The following is a 19,835-nucleotide window of genomic DNA, read 5'->3' on the forward strand; positions in this document are numbered from 1 at the left end:
TTTTTGTAGAGACAGGGTCTCACTATATATGTCCAGGCTGGTCCCAAACTCCTGGACTCAACTCATGCTCCTGCCTCAGCCCCCCAGTGCTGGGATCACAGGTGTGAGCCACCGTGCCTAGCCCCAGGGATGTGTCTGATGAGATTCTTTTTTAACACAAGGAAGAGAATCCCAGGTGACTTCTGTAGGAAGATATTGAATGCCGGGAGGAGGAGATGAACGTGTGGAGATAACATGGGAAGTTGCCTTATTAGCTGTGGGGACAGCATTTCCAAGCCTGGACTCCACAGCAAGCCTCAAAGAGCTCCAGGTCCAGTGGCCCAAGTTGCACGTGACCATCTGTGACCACCTTCTTTCCATTCACCTCGCCTTTTGCATCCCAAAATACAGGTTCTGATGGACATTTTCATGATCGTTCGGCCTGAACGACATCCTAGCCCAAGCAGGCCTTGATGGCCAGAAAGTTCAGTCTCACATGGCAGGAAGGCCTGATTAGGGCCTGGTTCAGCAGACCGCCAAGGAAGCATTCTCTCCATCATCCCCAGTGTTGGCTTCATCAAGGCTAGTATAAAGATGGCAGTAACAGTTCCAGGCAGCATATCAAGACCCTAGAACATGCCAGAGGAAGAAAAGCCTTTTTCTGTCTCAAGGAAACTTCCAGAAGCCTCCATTGCTGGGCAATGAGTCATCTGCCTATACCTGCACCCACCCCTGTCATGGGAAGGGTGGTGATTCCCCTTAGTCAAGAAGAGTGGATGCTGGTGAGGTGGCCATGGTGTCCACAGCTGCCCACTGGGCAGAGGTGAGGCAGGCACTTCAGGCGGTTTCCCTGGCTCTGAACCCTGACCCGCAAGCATTGGCCAGGTCAATAGTTGGACAAGTGTGTGCTACAAGGACCTACTTGGGCCACTTCCCTCAGGACGTGAACTTGGCCTGCCTTTCTTTCCTGGATTCAACCTTGAGATACATAATGGGAGAGGCCATGGAAAGCCCAAGAGGCAGTGTTCTGGATTTGAGTGAGTGCCTTCTGGGCACCTCCTCCTTTGATGGAGAAACAAATCCCTCCTGACCTTGAGCAACACTACAGGAATGTGCCTGGTGTAAACAGGAACCAGCCGTTTCTTTTTTGAGATGGAGTCTCACGGTTGCCCAGGCTGGAGTGTAGTGGTGTGATTCGGCTCATTGTAACCTCTGCTTCCTGGGTGCACGCGATTCTTGTGCCTCAGCCTCCTAAGTAGCTGGAATCAGCCATTTCTACTCATAGTTTTTATCTTGCCAAGAGGTCACCCTGCCGTTGGCCTGCCTTAGCTCTGTTAAAAAGGTTGTGCTCTGCCAGGTGTGGTGGCTCACGCCTGTAATCCCAGCACTTTGGGAGGCCAAGGTGGGCGGATCACGAGGTCAAGAGTTCAAGACCAGCCTGACCAACACGGTGAAACCCCGTCTCTACTAAAAATACAAGAATTAGCTGGGTGAGTGTGGTGTCACGGGCTTGTAATCCCAGCTACTCAGGAGGCTGAGGCAGGAGAATCGTTTGAACCCAGGAGGTGGAGGTTGTAGTGAGCTGGGATGGTGCCACTGCACACTCTAGCCCCGGGCAACAGAGTGAGACTCCGTCTCAAAAACAAAACACACAAAAAAAACTGTCTTCGGGTGATTGTGGAGAGGTGATCCTATGTCCGCTGTGTTGCTCCCATCCAAGCTCTGGTGACTGGTCACTCTCAGGAGGGTGTGATGGTCAGGCCTTGCGCCTGGTGTAAATTCTGTCTGTAACGGGGTGTGACTTTCTAACTCAACATCACCACTGGCTTAGGAGTTCCATTTGCACAGGGGGCGCTTTATTGCTTTTCTGTGTACATAAGAACTTCACGTCTTACCAGTGGAGGTTGGGCAGCCAAGACACCACAATGCTGGGTGTCTTCAGAATGGACTTAACCTTGTCCTTTTGCTTTCTGCCAGTGCAGATCACCATCTGTCAGATGAGCAGGACCCCACCCTGTGGCAGTCTTTTCTTGGGAGAATCACTCTGAGCTCCCATCCTTTGTAAAATTGGTTTGAGCACCACCCTCCGTCACGGCTGCAGTGAGCCATGACTGCACCACTGTGCTCCAGCCTGGGTGACAGAGCAAGACCCTATCTCAAAAAAAAAAAAAAAAAAAAAGTATTTGCCAAATAGACACAGTCCTCACAAAGGAAGTTGGCAGAATAACACCTGTTCCTACCACATCTCAGAACCTGTGTATTTGGTAGGTTACGAAACAAAAGGGAATTAAGTTTGCTAATCAGCTGACCTTAAAACAGGAAGAGGATCCTGCGTTTCTGGGTGGGCCGGAGGAATCACAAAGATCCCTAAATATGGAAGAGGAAGGCAAAAAAGAGTCCGCGTCAAAGAGACTTAAGAAAGACTTGAGTAGACACTGCTGGTTTTGAAGATGGGAAGGGAAGGGTCAGAAGCCAAGGAACGTGTGTGCTGTCTAGAAGCTGGAAAAGGCAAGGAAGTAGATTCTCCCCTAGAGCCTCCCAGAAGGAGCGTAGCCCTGCTGATGCCTTACTTTTAGCCCAGTGAGACTAGGCGGACTTCAGACCAATAGAACCGTCGGATGACAACATTATGTTTTAAGCCACTAAAATTGTGGCAATTTGTTAAAGTAACAATAGAAGACCTAATACAAGTCTTGTGGAAGTTGCCATAATTTTCTTTTTCTTTCTTTTTTTTTCGAGACAGTCTCGCTCTCACTCCACGCCCAGGCTGGAGTGCAGAGGCGTGATCTCAGCTCACTGCAACCTCTACCTCCAGGGTTCAAGCGATTCTCCTGCCTCAGCCTCCCGAGAAGCTGGGATTACAGGTGAGCACCACCACACCCAGCTAATTTTTTTTTGTATTTTTAGTAGAGATGGGGTTTCACCATGTTGGCCAGGATGGTCTTGATCTCTTGGCCTCATGATCCACCCACCTCAGCCTCCCAAAGTGTTGGTATTACAGGCGTGAGCCACCGCACCCAGGCCCCATCATTTTTATTTTCTACAATTCTGGCTGACATCTTATTACTCCATCCTTGCTAATGATAGACTTCATCTCATATAGACCAGTGTTTTCAGAGACCGGCTTACTGATTCAGTAAAGGGCTGGGGGAAACTGCACACACAGGGACATACAAAATCTAAGCCTCCGCCTGGGCCACATGACAAGATTCAGAAGCACCTTTGGTATAATGGGTACCTGACCTCATGTGAAAGTCCAAGTTCAAGTTAATGCAAGAGCGGTAAGAATTCACTGGCCTGGGCTTGGGAACTAATGCCGCCCAACACGTTCAGCCTCAGAGGAGAAGAAATGACTTGAAGAACATAATTTGTGAATTTGCTAATTGTTTTTTTCATTTTATAGCATCACACAGTAAAAGTAGTAGATAAAATAATTTTAATGAAAATAATTTTGTGGGCCAGGCACGGTGGCTCACGCCTATGTAATCCCAGCACTGCGGGAGGCTGAGGCAGGCAGATCACCTGAGGTCAGGAGTTCTAGACCAGCCTGACCAACATGGAGAAACCCCATCTCTACTAAAAATACAAAATTAGCCGGGTGTGGTGGCGCACTACTGTTATCCCAGCTACTCAGGAGGCTGAGGCAGGAGAATTGGGAGGCGGAGGTTGGGGTGAGCCAAGATCACGCCATTGTACTCCAGCCTGGGCAACAAGAGTGAAACTCCGTCTCAAAAAAAGAAAAAAAATACAATTTTGTGAAATAAAGGCCACTTGGGAGTATCTGAGCCACCCCACAATGCTTTCTGAGTTTCTGTACGATTTATTTAGTAGAGGGGAGGGAAAGAAGCATTCATTAGTGTCTGCTGTCCTTTAATTTTTTTGAGATGATATTTTGCTCTTGTCGCCCAGGCTGGAGTGCAGTGACGCAATCTCGACTCACTGCAACCTCCACCTCCTGGGTTCAAGCGATTCTCCTGCCTCAGCCTCCCAAGTAGCTGGGATTACAGGTGTGTGCCACCACACCTGGCTAAGTTTTGTATTGTTAGTAGAGACGGGGTTTCACCGTGTTGGCCAGACTGGTCTCGAATTCCTGACCTCAGGTGATCTGCCTGCCTCAGCCTCCTAAAGTGCTGGGATTACAGGCGTGAATCACCGTGCCCAGCCAATAAATTGATTTTAAAAAATTTTTTAGTCCCTTTTACCGTCTGAGGTTAACTAAGTGTTCAACTGTAGTCTTGTATTTCTCAGAGTAAAGATGAAATGTAATCTATGTCCAGTTCCAGTGTGGATCTTCTAGAAGCACAATAGTTTGGGGCACTTTTAATCCACAATGTGGATGCATTTTCACAATGGCAGTGGGGCTGAGATGATGAATCACCAATCAGTATGAATGCTTTTACTGATTCAAAATGAAATGTGGGTGCAAGCTCACCAGCCGTAATAGAAGAATCAGGTTCCACCAAACTGTTGGAAGAAAAGCAGACAGAATCACATGCTGTTTAGAATTGTGGCTGCAAAACAAACCAGGCTAATGTATTTAGACACGTTCTCTCTCTTCTGGAGGAAGACAGAAGTAATTAAATGAACAGTCATAAACATAAATGCTCCTTCAGGACATTTATGCAGTTACTGTATACTGAAGCCACAGAGAATCTCAAAGTTGACCTCGCTTTCTCCTTTGATCCACCAACACAGATTCTAAGTCCAATCAAGAACTGCTTTTGACAGGAAAAAGAGTTAATGGAGTGCTATTTCTGCCTTTTATAAATCCTCCATAGGGGTTCAGGTAATACAGTTCTAGGCTTTGGGTGTGCTCTAACTGTAAGGTACAAAGTCTGGAATGGAATGGGTCTGGAACAGCGGCACTTTGAAAAGCAGTCCACTTTTAAAGTCCTTATTTCTAAACTATGAAAAAACAAACACCTTCCAGAGAAGAAAGATGTTACTTGCATTCTTGTTTCTCTCTTGCTAAAAAGGCCCGTCGGATCGGGCTGAGTAGACTGAAGGCCACTTGTGCAAAAACACAGAGACTGCTTCTTAATGAAGACTGCATTTTAATGCTCTGACAACTCCCATTTCTTCATTGTCAGAATAACCTGGATAGAGGCCAAAGCTTAAACCAATTTGTACATATGTAAAAAGAAAAGAAAAATGAGAAACCTAAATTACAGTAAGAGTTCAGGGCAGCAGAGCAGATCTTTCTGGATTTGGCGCCAGAGTCCCTGAGCCTGGGGATGGGCCCAGGGGTCAGGTTCTTGTTTGCAGAGGGAGTCTGAGGGCCAGCTCCGTCAGATGAGTCATGTCTGGTTGTTTGCTTTGCTTCTTGATGTATTCTAGCGTTTTCACCTACGAGGAAAAAGAAAGATCCATCTCCTTTCTGGTTCATTATCCTTGGAGCCCAAGGCTCTAATGAATCAGCCATTATGTGAGCTTAGATTTCGTAGCAGAGAATAGTGAGTTTTTTGAGGGATGAGGGGAGGGAAGAAATCAAAGTCTTTAACTTCTTGGATTGCAGCTTGCCCTAAAAATCAGATTTGGATGTGACCAGAAATGACTGATGTTTTATATGTATGGTTTTTATTCAGAGGGAATAGACTTTCAAAGCTATGCTTTTGTTTTTTGTTTTGGAGACAAGGTCTTGCTCTGTCACCCAGGCTGGAGTGCAGTGGTGTGATCATAGCTCACTGCAGCCTCGAACTCCTGGGCTCAAGCCATCCTCCCTCTTCAGCCTCCCGAGCTGGGACTACACATGTGCACTACCATGCCCGGCTAATTTTTTATTTTTTGTAGAGACCTGGTCTCACTATGTTGCCCAGGCTGGTGTCAAACCCTTGGCTTCAAGCAATCCTCCTGTCTCAGCCTCCCAAAGTGCTGGGATTATAGGCATGAGCTGCCACACCTGGCCAGCTCTGCTTTTTACTGCTAGGAAGTGATCCCGTAGAAATGGACCAAGTGCTTTTCTAAAAGGGGAATATAGGGTTGTCTGTCTGATGTCCAGGCCACAATGCTGTGTTGAGGGTGGTTGTGCACTGGCCAGTGGGCTTATACCACGGGGCCGTCTGAGCGCCTCACCATGGTCCTGGTGTCTGCACAGCCGTGCCTCTGTGCCAGGTGCCACAGGTTGACGGAGAGCTGGTTGAGCTTGTTGTTGCGTAGGTCCCCATGGGCCAAGATGCTGTTAAAGAAGGAAAGGCCCAACGAGCTCTGGCGCTTCAGGGCCTGAAACAGAAAAGGGAGGTTACTGCCCTGCACTGGGGCTCAGGCCATGCCCCGCAGAGATGCTGTGGACAGTGTTGACTCTGGGGTAGGTCATGCCTGAGTTCCAGTGCCAGCTCTGCCATGTATTTGCTGTACGGCAAGCTGATGAACCTCCCAAAGTCCCAGCTTCTTCATCTGTAAATGACAGTAAGGTCACCACTGCAGAGGGTGGGGATTCAGTAAGATGACAAAGCTCTGTGCCCACAGATGGTCATTACTCATGAAATGGAAGAAACTTGCCAGTCAGTGAGGTCGAGGAATGAAGGGTACCCCAGCAGGGACAAGCCTTGCTTTAATGCAAGTACAGCTGAAAACTGAAAGGCTTCAGCTTGCCTCTTTCAGATGTGTCCTCAAACTACCCAGAGCTGCAGTCAGTATTCCTGCCCCTGGGCTGCCGGTAATAAAGACCAAAACACATCTCCTCCCGAACTGAGCTCCCAATCCTTGGTGCCCATATCCAGCCTTTACACGCTGACATCAGATCTTCCCTTTCTTGCTCAATAATCTGATGTGAGAGGTATCTTGCCAGAAAAAGTCTAACCACAGTGTCATGGTAGACCGAACCTGAACTCCAGCTTTGAGTGATAAAGACAAAAGGGAAACTAAACCTCCAGAATGCAACACCAGGCCCAGGAGAAAGGATACAACTTCCCCAAGGTAAACGAAGGCCCCTGGAAAAGCCACATCAACAGGTGGGTACCTGCTGTTCAGGAAGCCTATGGGGCCAGGGCAGATCCCACATCTGCACAACATCAGTGCTGCCAAGAGTCTCGTGTCTGCTCCCTGACAGTGAATGCGTGTAAGAGCCCTTAAGAGTGTGCCAGGGATTCTGCTCTGTGCTTTATACAACTCGACTGATTTAACCTTCATGACAACTCTGTGGCAGGTACATTCCTAACCGCCCATGATAGATAGAATTCTAGAGGTGTCTCCCAACATTCCTTCCCCTGTTATTCAAACATGAATCCCGGTGCTGCTGTGGAGAGACTGCAGATGGAATTAAGGTAGGGAGCGTATCTTAGATGACCTGAGTGGGCCCTCGAATCACTGGAGCCCTTAAAAGCAGAAGCATTTCTCTGACCAGAATCAGAGACAAGCAGTGAAAGAGAAAAACAGGAAAGAGGAGGAAGAAGGGAAGCCAGAGATTCAAGGCATGAGGAGAACCTGGCCCACCAGTGCTGGCCATGAGCTGAGAAACACAGGCAGCTTCTAGAAGCTGAGAAGGACGCCCGGCCAACAGACACAGGATCTCAGTCCATGATCACATGGAAATGCAATCTGCAAATACCCTGAAGGAACAAGGAAGTAGATTCTTTCCAGTGCCTCCTGCTAAGAGCCCAGCCAGCAAGACCTTGATTCTGGCCTTGTGAAACCCAGAACAGACACACCGGCCCCAGCCAGCACTGACTTCTCACCTACCAGTGAGATCAAAAATGGGTACTGCTTTAAGATGCCAAGTTTGTGGCAACGGGTTATGGTGGCAACAGGAAATGAATACGCTCCCATTCTGCAGATGAGGCACCTGAGGCTCTGAAAGGTTAGGAACTTGCCCAAGGACCACAGATGGGTCCTCACAATGCAGAGGGGAGTCCGAGCTCCAGCTCTGTGACTCCAGAGCCTGTGCTCGTACTCACAGCCCTCTCCAGGCCACACACTCAGGGTTGCATCTTATCAGGAATTGCAGTCAGAAGGGGCTGAGAGACTTGCCAGTGCTGCGAGCCAACTTCGGCTATGCAGTTTTATGCAGGGAGTAAGAATGGCTTGATTGAGCTTACACCAAAACACATTTCTTCCTGCTTTTCTCAACTACTCTTGGTGGCTAAAACCAACTTATCAACTGTCCATCCATCCAACGTTCCACAGATAATTCACATGGCACCTGCTAGCTGCTATGCCAACTGATTTACCCCTTTTTACTGTCCTTTCCCAAGTGAGAATTTAAAGTCTTTTAGTGAAAAGAAAAAAATTAGCTGAGCATGGTAGCACACACCTATTGTCTCAGCTACTCAGGAGGCTGACAGAGGCTGGAGGATCACTTGAGGGCAAGAGTTTGAGGCTGCAGTGAGCTATGATCTTACCGCACTCAAGTCTGGGCATCAGAGCAAGACCCTGTCTTAAATAAAAAGTCAAGGAACAGCTTCAAATGCAGTTGGGCAAGGTGGCTGAGTGGCAATTAAGAGTCTTCGGCACCTCCCCTCCCCCCTCCGGTCAAAATTGAGCCTGCCTTGGCAACAGCCTAGAGCAGCAACAGTCACAGAAGCAGCAGAGCTGACGGCGAAGAGCCCAATCATCAGGAGCAGGTTGTGCTGTGGGCGCCCAGGCCCGCGGGCAACGAGGGAAAAGCGCTTTGGCATGGGGCACACGGGCTGGCACCTACTGGGCACGGACTCGCAAACTGGCTGGCGACCACCTGCTCTGGCTTCATTTGTTCTAACAGACAACGCAGTTATGCCCCAAGTGGGAACCTGGGCCCATTCTGCTCTCCTTTTAACCTGGTCCTCGTCTGACACCTGGGAGAACGGGAGCCCCGCTTTCTGCTTGGATCTAGAAGACCAAGCTAAAATAAAACTGTTTCAAAGCCAACTAAAAGTCTCCTTGGAGAGAGGCCCTTTGACTACCTTTCACTGAAGTGGGAGAAACTGTTTTAAAAGTCAGACAAGTAGCACAATACCTAATTGGCTATTTCTCCATTCCATATCTTCTCAATTAGCAAAAAGCTCAATTCGCATGTGTTTTAAATGGCAAAGCCCATTAAAAGTGAAATCATTGGAGACGTGTCTGAAGGATGAGACACATGCCAGCTGATATATTCAAACACCGAGAAAAATACAAACACGTAGCTTGGGAACCAAATCAGGGCCTGATCCCCTCCCCTCGCCACAGAGGTTTTAAATAGAAAAGAGCTGCTTTTCCTATGAGAACTGTCATTTCCAGGAAGCTCTCGGGGTTTGGCATGGTTCCCAGCTCCACCACACCCAAACAAACAACTTCATAAAATACAACTTGTGATTAAAATGAGGCTGGCACCTTCATGTGGCCTTAGAGGATGACTTTGGAAGCAGGGTTGCTACCAGAGCTGAGGTATGATTCTCAGAACGGCACAGGCATCAGGGTTTTCCAACAGCAGGAAGCCGCCCACCCACTCAGTGGGGAGAAACCCACCAGGCCCTTCCTGGTCTGTGATGGGCCTGGACACCAAGCCTCATGCTCTTGGGGTACCAGACTTCAGAGAACTCCAATATGGCTGTTGAGCTGAACTCCAAATTGCACCATTAAAACGAAGGATAGCCGGGCGCGGTGGCTCACGCCTGTAATCCCAGCACTTTGGGAAGCTGAGGCGGGCGGATCATGAGGTCAGGAGATCAAGACCATCCCGGCTAACAGTGAAACCCTGTCTCTACTAGAAATACAAAAAATTAGCCAGGTGTGGTGGCATGCGCCTGTAGTCCCAGCTACTCGGAAGGCCGAGGCAGGAGAATCACTTGAATCTGGGAGGCGGAGGTTGCAGTGAGCTGAGATTGTGCCACTACACTCCAGTCTGGGCAACAGAGCAAGACTCTGTCTCAAAAAAAAAAAGAAGGATAACATGTTGAGTTTCAGCTTGGTCCACCCATATGACCATGTTTTTGTTTATTTATTTATTTTAGAGACAGGGTCTTGCTCTGCTGCCAGGGTTGGAGTGTAGTGGTGCAATCACAAATCACTGCAGCCTCAAACTCATGGGCTCAAGCGATCCTCCCACCTCAGCCTCTTGAGTAGTCCCAGCTACTCAGGGTGCACACCACCATGCCTGGCTAACTTTTAAATTTTTTTTAGAGATGGCTTTTACTATGTTCCCCAGGCTGGTCTCAAACTCCTGGAATAAAGCAATCCTCCTTCCCCAGCCTCCCAAAGTGTTGGGATTACAGGCATGAGCCACCATGCCTGACCGATGTTTTTCTAATAAATGTGCATATATGGACAGACATTTTCAGTGAACATCGCTGGTATTGATGCGACGTGAAATGTTCTTCAGAAACATTCCATCTTTGCTATTCTTTCAGAATCACTATCACCATCAACCCTTCTCTCCACCAGAGAAAGAGACATAAATGTTAAATATAAATAGCTCCAAATTATATGGTTCTGGGCTTTATTTTTATTGCAAGCTTGGGACTTCTGGGCTATGATCATTTATGCTGTCAGTGACCACCTCTGATTAAACCCAGCCTATTGCCTTAGAATGAAGAAACGTAATTTTGAACCACATGTCAAGTTTTCTGTGAGTGTGACTTGTCAAACACACATCATTGTTCTAAGAGGTCCCTGGACTAGAAGTTGGAGCCAGAGCCAGTGGTTTCAAGAAATCAGGGGAAGGCTGGGCATGGTGGCTCACGCCCAGAATCTGCAGCACCTTGGGAGCCCAAGGCCAAGGTGGGCGGATCACTTGAGCTCTGTCTTTTTTTTTTTTTTTTTTTTTTTTTTCTGAAACGGAGTCTCGTTCTGTCACCCAGGCTAGAGTGCAGTGGCGTGATCTCAGCTCACTGCAACCTCCCCCTCCTGGGTTCAAGCAATTCTCCTGCCTCAGCCTCCCGAGTAGCTGGGATTACAGGCACGTGCCACCATGCCCGGCTAATTTTTGTATTTTTAGTAGAGGTGGGGTTTCACCATGTTGGCCAGGCTGGCCTCAAACTTCTGACCTCAAGTGATCTGCCTGCCTCAGCCTCCCAAAGTGCTAGGATTACAGGCATGAGCCACCGTGCCCAGCCAGGCTCCGTATTTTAGGACTAGCCTGGGCAACACAGAGAGACCTCAGCCGTGTAAGAAATAAGAACTTAGCTGGGTGTGGTGGTTACACGCCTGTAGTCCCAGCTACTTGGGAGGCTGACATGGGAGGATCACTTGAGCCCAGGAGGTTGAAGCTGCAGTGAGCTAAGATAGTGCCACTGCACTCCAGCCTGGATAACAGAGTAAGACCCTGTCTCTGGAAAAAAAAAAAAAAAAAAAGAAATCAGGGGAAAAAGCTACGACAAGCTTTCCATGGGGGGATCTACTTAGTACAAGCTGAAGGTGATGGGCTTCCATTATTCCTGTAGGCTGAAAGGGCTCTCTCCTGAAAACCATCTACACAGAAAAGGGAAGAGGTATGAACTCTTGCTGAGTGTTTATGCATGTTTGTAAAAGGTCTTTTAAAACAATGTGTATTTAGGGTTTTATTTTCTCATCTTGAGTCATGAGCCTCAGCTATGCAACATTTAAAAATTATTGATACATAATATTTGTGTGTATTTATGAGGTACATGTGATATTTTGTTACATGCCTAGAATACACAGTGATCGTGCCAGGGTATTTGGGGTGTCTGTCACCTGAGCATTTATCATTTCTATGTGTACGGAACATTTCAAGTCTTCTCTTAAATAGCTATTTTGAAATGTATAATACCTTGGTGTTAACTATAGTTACTCTGCTCTGCTATTGAACATTAGAACTTACTCCCTTTTATTCCTTTTTTCTTTTTTTCTTTTTTTTTGGAGACAGGGTCTTGCTCTGCTGCCTAGGCTGGAGTGCAGTGGCATGATCACAGCTCACTGCAACTTGAACTCCCGCCTCAGCTTCTCCAGTAGCTGGGACTACAGGCACACACAACCACACCCAGGTAATTTAAAATTTTTTTTGAGATAGAGTCTTGCTCTGTTGCCCAGGCTGGAGTGCAGTGGTGTGATCTGGGCTCACGGCAACCTCCGCCTCCCAGGTTTAAGCGATTCTCCTGCCTCAGCCTCCCAGGTAGCTGGTACTACAGGCACACACCACCATGCCCAGCTAATTTTTTCTGTATTTTTTGTAGAGGTGGGATTTTGCCATGTTGGCCAGGCTGGTCTCGAACTCCTGGCCTCAAGTGATCCGCCCACCTCAGCCTCCCAAAGTGCTAGGATTACAGGTGTGAACCGTACCTAGCCTAATTTTTAATTTTTTTTTTATAGAGACAGGATCTTACCATGTTACCCAAGCTGGTCTCAAACTCCTAGGCTCAACTAATCCTCCCACCTGGGCCTCCCAAAATGTTGGGATTACAGGTCTGAGGCATTGTGCCTGGCCTATTCCTTCTAACTGTATCTATCTCTGTACCCATTAACCAACCTCTCTTCATTGCCCTCCCCACCCCCGCATACACACACACATCCACATACCCTTCCCAGCCTCTGGTATCAATCATTCTAGGAGAGTTGCCTCGTCTGATACTCACTGGTTTGATAAACCAGTTTTCCTGAAGAAGAAACAGGTTCCAATGCCACTCTTTCCACAAACAACCAAGAGCCCTCCAGGCACTAACTTGCTCAGAGTTCTGGTACTGCAGCTCGGGGTCTCCAAGGTCAGTAGGACACAGTCACATACCCTCCCTCCCTAGAGAAGGTGCTATGAGGTGCTACGGGCCCCCAGGGCTGCAGCATTTCTACAACTGTTGGGCATGTAGGTCTCTGCCCTTTCAACTACTAACCTTAAGGCCAGCCCTTTGGGCAGTGCCCCTGAACTTGGAGGCCAGAAAAAATCCTACTCTCTCAAAGACATGCTTGAACACCCTGGACAGAATGGGTATATATTGGCCGGGCACAGTAGCTCACGCCTGTAATCCCAGCACTTTGGGAGGCCCAGGTGGGCGGATCACTTGAACTCAGGAATTCGAGACCAGCCTGGCCAATATGGTGAAACCTCGTCTCTACTAAAAACACAAAAATTAGCCTGGTGTGGTGGGATGTGCTTATAGTCCTAGCTCTCAGGAGGCTGAGGCAGGAGAATCACTTGAACCTGGGAGGCGGAGATTGCAGTGACCTGAGATTGCACCACTGCACTCTAGCCTGGGCGACACAGCGAGACTGTCTCAAAACAAAACGAAACAAAACAAAAAAAGAATGGGAATATACTGCATATGAGTACCTACAGCTAAATAATGTGGTATTTTTGGTGGGTGCAGAAGGAACATGAGGATGGGTGGTGGTTTATACAGTCTTGGAAATGACAAAGAACTACTACAATCCAGTTTGATCTTATTTTGTCCTGAAAGGGTCTGGATGCTATGAAAGGATGTGAGATGAGAGGTATGGGAGCAAAACCCAGGAAGAACAAGGACTCCAGGAAGACCCAGTGGGTTGGGAATGAAGGAGCTGGAGGAGGGAGGTGGTCAAGCGCCTTAGAAGGAGTGGGAGCATGGGAAAGGCACTGAGAACCCGGGGGGCAAAAATCGTCTTAGGTTTGGGGAAGGGAACTGAGGAGGAGGAGAGCGAGAGAATAGAGGTCCCCTCCTGCCAGGAGGATATCAGGAATGAGTTATCTATCAGGCAACATCTTTTGCTAGGTGGGAATACAATAATCGAGATGCTCAGAGCTTCGAACAAACAGCTCATAGTGGATAAAGGGCAAGATCTAGGAGAAGTGCTTGGAGGCAGAAAGTCAGGGAAGGACGCAGACAGAGGCCAAGCACTGGCTCTGACTCCCAAGATGCTGCCAACCTCCCCCTACACCTCTATCTTCACTACGCTACAGCGATCAGCCTTAACCGCAGTGAGAGAGACACACCTATGTCTACACAACTGACTGACTCGGCCACGTCTGAGACAGGGTCTCTGGGACCCATGTGTCACTCACACATTTGGGCCAAAGCTGTGAAAATGGAAGCCATGGTCAGGTTGGGAAGAGAGGCAGGTAGTTAATTGGGTTGTACTCGATGGAAATTACACTGAAATCAATCAATCAACTATCTCTATGGAGAATATGAAAAACAAACTTCTGAAAATACAAAAGACACAACATCTGATAAAAAGAATTTAGCTTGTGGATAAGAGCAGGGCTTCTAGAAAATTGCCTTGACCATACTCCATAACTACCGCTCTAGGATTCAGTTTCCTCATCTGTATAGCATAAAGGACTGCTGTGAGAATTAAGTGAAATAATCCACGCAAAATTCTTTATACTACACTTAATGTATAATGAAGGCTGGGAAAACAGAACCTACTATTATTAATGACCACACACCACTTCTTAAAACTGAAGTGGGCCAGGCACAGTGGCTCACGCCTGTAATCCCAGCACTTTGGGAGGCCAGGGTGGGTGGATCACTTGAGCTCAGGAGTTTAAGACCAGCCTGGCCAACATGGTGAAACCCCATCTCGACTAAAAATACAAAAATTAGCCAGGTGTGGTGACAGGCGCCTGAATCCCAGCTACTCGGGAGGCTGAGGCAGGAGAATCATTTGAACCTGGGAGGCGGAGGTTGCAGTGAGCTGAGATTGCACCATTGCACTCCAGCCTGGGCAACAAGAGTGAAACTCTGTCTCAAAAAAAATAAAAGAAAAAGAAAAGTGAAGTGGAAAGGCCTTGGTTGAGGAGGGCAATGTAGCAGTGCAGAGTTCAGGTTTGGGAATCCGGGTTAGAATCTCTGCTGTTTCAACACGGCCAGAGGAGATACTAAGGGCTCTGAATAACCCTCTCTGAGCCTCAGTTTCCCTTCCCATTCAATGGAAATAAACACAGCACCTACATCTCACAGGGCTGCTGTGGGCACTGAAAGAGCCCAGGTATAGCAATCCCACGCTATCACGGATTCACCATGAACTGATGGAGCATCTGCCGCAGGCCGGGCTCTGCATGAGACGTGGGGTGGTGCAAAGAGTTACCGGGGGTCCCAGAGTCGCTGTCTTGTCATTCAGACACAGGCAGGTCTTCAAGACTCACCAGGTCCGGGCCGGGCGCAGTGGCTCATGCCTATAATCCCAGCACTTTGGGAGGCCGAGGTGGGCAGATCACAAGGTCAGGAGTTCAAGACCAGCCTGGCCAACATAATGAAGCCCCGTCTCTACTAAAAAAATACAAAAAATAAGCCAGGTGTGGTGGCAGGCACCTGTAATCCCAGCTACTCGGGAGGCTGAGGCAGGAGAATTGCCTGGACCCGGGAGGCAGAGGTTGCAGTGAGCCGAGATTATGCCATTGCACTCTAGCCCAGGCAATAGTGTGAGACTGTCTCAAAAAAAAATTTAAAAATAAAAAAAAAAAAAAAGACTTGCCAGGTCCCTGCTCCCATGGAGCTTACATTCTAGTCAGGGAGCTGGGGGATGGACAGACAAACAGAACATTTCAGACGGTGACTGAACAGGCGCTACAGGGACAATCGGGCAGAGGCATGCAGGTGGTGGTGGCTCCTTGAGACAGGGTCTGGGAAGGCCTCTCTGAGGAGGTCCTTTGAGCTGAGATTTGAATGACGAGAAGGAATAGCCAGGGGAAGCCGTGGGAGAGGCGCAGTCCATGCAGAGAAAACAGCAGGAGCGAAGGCCCCAAAGCAATGGAGAAGTGGTTTGCACATAAACACATTACTCACATGACATACTTTCCTTTCTAGAATGAACCAACGTTGAACCACCCTGGAAACTTGTGCTTTCAGAGCAAGAGGCAGGTGGAGGACAGCAGAGGGCACCCACCTCGTCCTTGGCCAGGGTTTTCAGATGCTCTAGGATCTGAGCCATCACCGTCTCACACAGCTTGTTGTTTTCTGCCAGGAACTTGGAGTCTCCCCCGTAGAGGCTGTCATTGGAGTCCACTGTTGAACAAACAAGAACAGTGAGGCAGACCCAAGCTCCGCGGCCATGCTGGCCAGGGAGAGGCAGCTGCGTGTCATGTCACACCGTGTCAGCAGATGGCAGGAAGTCGTGGCAGGGCACATGGAAGTGGCGGAAATTTCCCACTGGGCTTGGGGCCTTGGGAATCACAAAGAAAACACCCAGCCTGCAGGACAGTCTAAGCCAGTGGTGTGGAAGTCACCCCTCCAGCCCATGTGTGCGTGGCGGGGAGCGGGGGGGACATTAATAATCATAATGATCATCACAGCAGCTGCCAGGCACTGGGCTAGGGCTTTAACTGCCTTATTGCAGAGTCCCCCACAACCAGTATGTGAAGAGATGATTTTTCTTTTCTTTTTTTTTTTTTTTTTTGAGACGGAGTCTCTCTCTGTCACCCAGGCTGGAGTGCAGTGGCATGATCCTGGCTCACTGCAACCTCCGCCTCAAGGCTCAAGCAGTCCTCCTGCCTCAGCCTCTTGAGTAGCTGGAATTACAGGCACCTGCCAGCACGCCTGGCTATTTTTTAAATTTTTAAAAAAATTTTAATAGAGACAGGGTTTCACCATGCTGGCCAAGCTGGTCTCGAACTCCTGACCTCAAGTGATCCGCCTGCCTCGGCCTCCCAAAGTGCTGGGATTACAGGTGTGAGCAACCAGCCCAGCCAAGAGATGATATTAATATCCCCCTTTTAGGGAGATGAGGCTCAGAGGTGGTCCTAGCTGGGATCCTAAACCAGGAAGTCTGATTCCAGAGCTCACACTCAGCTACCGCTTCCAGCTGCCTGCCCTGCCACCCTCTCCTCAAAGCTGGCTTGGGAAGGACTGCAGAGATTTCCTATTTCAGCTACTCTAGAAGTGTAAATCCCTTTGATAATGTCTCTTGCCAAAAGCTCCTCCACTGTTTGCTTGGTCTCGTCCTGTGACAACCACTGCCTAGAGTAAGACAGGCCCAGCCAAGGACAGCCTGAGTCTGAGCTCCTCCTCCCTCCCTTTTCCCTCCCCGCTCCTTCCTCTCAACTGACCCTCACACAGAGCATAATCTGGGCGATGAAAGATACTACACTCTGTGCTGCTTTACACTTTGTTTTTTTAACTTAATGATAAATCTTGGGGCAGGGATCAGTGGTTCACACCTGTAATCCCAGCACTCTGGGAGGCTGAGGCAGGAGGATCACTTGAGTCCAGGAGTTTGAGACCAGCCTGAGCAACATAGCAAAACCCCATCTCTACAAAAAAAATTAGCTGTGTTTGGTAGCTCACGCCTGTAGTCCCAGATCCTTGGGAGGCTGAGGTGGGAAGACTGCTTGAGCCCAGGAGTAGGTGGCTGGAGTTATGATCACATGACTGCACTCTAGTATAAGCAACACAGCAAGATCTTGTCTCAAAATAAACAAAATCAAATAAATCTCTGTGCTATTTCTGTATCAGCATACAATAGTCCCCCCTTATCCTTGGGGGATACGTTCCAAGACCCTCAGTGGGTGCCTGAAACCACAGACAGTATTGAATCCTATATACATTATGCTTTTTCCTATATAGTAACGGGTAGGAATTACTTTTTCCTATATAGTAATGGGTAGGTAGCGTTGCATCAGTGTGGATAACCTGGACAAAGGGATGATGGATGTCCCGGGTGGGACAAAATAAAATTTTTTCACCCTATTCAGTACAGCACGCAAATTAAAACTTATGAATTATTTCTGAGATTTTCCACTTAATATTTTTGGACCAGGTTGACTGTGGGGTAACTGAAACTGCAGAAAATGAAACTGGGGCTGGGCACTGTGGCTCACACCTAGAATCTGAGCATTGTGAGAGGCTGAGGTGGGTGGATCACTTGAGGTCAGGAGTTTGAGACCAGCCTGGCCAACATGATGAAACCTAGTCTCTACTAAAAATACAAAAAATTAGCTGGGCATGGTGGTGCACGCCTGTAGTCCCAGCTACTTGGGAGGCTAAGGCAGGAGAATCGCTTGAACCCGGGAGGCAGAAGTTGCAGTGAGCCGAGATGGAGCCACTGCACTTCAGCCTGCGTGACAGAGCGAGACTGTTTCAAAAAAAAAAAAAAAAAAAAAAAGGCCAGGCACAGTGGCTCACGCCTGTAATCCCAGCACTTTGGGAGGCTGAGGCAGGTGGATCATGAGGTCAAGAGATCGAGACCATCCTGGCCAACATGGTGAAACCCCGTCTCTACTAAAAATACAAAAACTAGCTGGGCGTGGTGGCACGCGCCTGTAGTCCCAGCTACTGGCACGCTACTGCACTCCAGCCTGGCGACAGAGCAGGACTCCATCTCAAAAAAAAAAAGAGACACCGGGTAAGGGGGCGCTATGTGTACAGCTCTGTTGCTTTGTTGTCATGGCTGCGTAGTATCCCACTGTATGATGGAACAGAATGTATTTAGTTGGTCCCTACTGTGAACACTTCAGTGGTTTTCTTCCTTCCTTTTTTTGGCTAGGGCCAGCCTGCTGCAAACCCTAGGGTTCACAACGAAACCACCAGCTCTGCCTACAGAGCCAGTTCTTTCCTTCCACGCCCACATGAGCTCACACACCTTTTCCACTGGATCCTCTTACAGCTGCTTTCATTCCAACTACCAGACAGGGACTTGAATGTGGCCGAGCATAACCGAGTGTGAACAAGCAGCACTCTGTCTGGGGAGCCCAGTTCAGCATCTGAACCCCCAGGCTAAAGGGAGAGCTCTGGAGCCAACACAGCACTCAGTGGTCAGGAAGGGGGATGGTGCGGTGGCGGCGCTTGCTGCTTCTCACCTGGCACGGGCCTGCAATCTGGGTCACCGTCCTGAGCGCGTGGATATCTCATAAACCAAGAGCCATGCCTGTGCCTCGGGGTGTGGTTGTGTACACGCGGCCACATGTGCACACAGCTAATCCAGTTTTGTGGCTTAGGGATGTCTTTAATAAACCACATCCAGTTTCGCTTATCTGCTAGAATGTGATTTGTTGTGCTTTTCTCGCCCCTTTGGAAGAATATTCATCACTGTCTTGAGGAAACGAGTAGGAAGGATACTGTCTCAGATACACACAATTCAAAAGAGACAACATTTATTAAAATACTGCTTTTTTTTTTTTTGAGATGGAGTCTTGCTCTGTCACTCAGGCTGGAGTTCACTGGTGTGATCTTGGCTCACTGCAGCCTCCCAAGCTCAAGCAATTATCCTGCATCAGCCATCCAAGTAGCTCGGATTACAGGCACTTGCCAACAGCCTGGCTAATTTTTTTGTATTTTTAGTAGACATGAGGTTTCGCCATGTTGGTCAGGCTAGCCTCGAACTCCTGACCTCAGGTGATCCGCCTGCGTCTGCCTCCCAAAGTGCTGGGATTATAGGCACGAGCCACTGTGCCCAGCCAACACTGTTATTTTGTAATCAACAAAGCAGTGTAATGCACGTCCCACCGCTCTGGGTGTCAGTTGCACTTCCATCACTAACTACCGGAAGCCCTGGAGTAAATCACGTTGTCTTTCTGGATCTCCTCTTGCTTATACATAAAATGGGAACATGAATGCCTGTCCTCATAGTAAAGCTGTAAGGATTAAGGGAAAAAAAGGCCTGTAGAGCCTGATGTAGTCCTTGGCATGCAGTAAGTGCTCAGATCAGGGTAGCTGCCATCATTCTTGCTATGAACCAGCCTCCCTGAGTTACATCTTTATCCTCAGTCCCCAGACCCAGCTAGACAAAGCCTGAGAGGTATGACAGAAGGCAGGCCATCCCTTAAGCACTGCTAATGTGTTCACTACAACTTGCAAGTATAGAGATGGTTTTTTAAACCGTAAAGTACACAATTACCGGCCAAAGCACTTTTGACATTAAGACCAATTTTTGGAACCCAAAAATTAGAACTGAGGGTCTGCCAGGCAGGAGGATACTTGGGCTCAGTGGGAAAAGGCCTGGAACTGGGATGTCCTGTGGTAAGTCCAGGACATGAGGAGGCTGCTCCCAACTTGTACTAGCAAGTTCAAAATGTCTGGTAGCAGGTGATCAAGGCCACCTCC

The 19,835-nt window shown here is 48.4% G+C and overlaps 1 protein-coding gene across 2 annotated transcripts in view; it reads right to left on the minus strand.

Annotated features, from left to right (window-relative positions):
- Positions 1 to 4,581: 4,581 nt before the first annotated feature.
- VPS35L (VPS35 endosomal protein sorting factor like) overlaps positions 4,582 to 19,835 on the minus strand; it is a 147,215-nt gene continuing 131,961 nt past the window's right edge. Inside the window, exons 29-31 of one of the 2 annotated variants that reach the window (XM_030800203.1) lie at positions 15,685 to 15,803; positions 6,052 to 6,198; positions 4,582 to 5,325 (exon numbers count right to left, since the gene is read on the minus strand). In XM_030800203.1, coding sequence (XP_030656063.1) covers positions 5,227 to 5,325; positions 6,052 to 6,198; positions 15,685 to 15,803 — 365 coding nt within the window. In that variant the 3' untranslated portion in view covers positions 4,582 to 5,226. The remainder of the gene's footprint in view (positions 5,326 to 6,051; positions 6,199 to 15,684; positions 15,804 to 19,835) is intronic. The other variant, XM_030800208.1, reaches the window with a different exon arrangement.

Source organism: Nomascus leucogenys, chromosome 2, assembly GCF_006542625.1.
Source record: "Nomascus leucogenys isolate Asia chromosome 2, Asia_NLE_v1, whole genome shotgun sequence".
NCBI lineage: Eukaryota > Metazoa > Chordata > Mammalia > Primates > Hylobatidae > Nomascus > Nomascus leucogenys.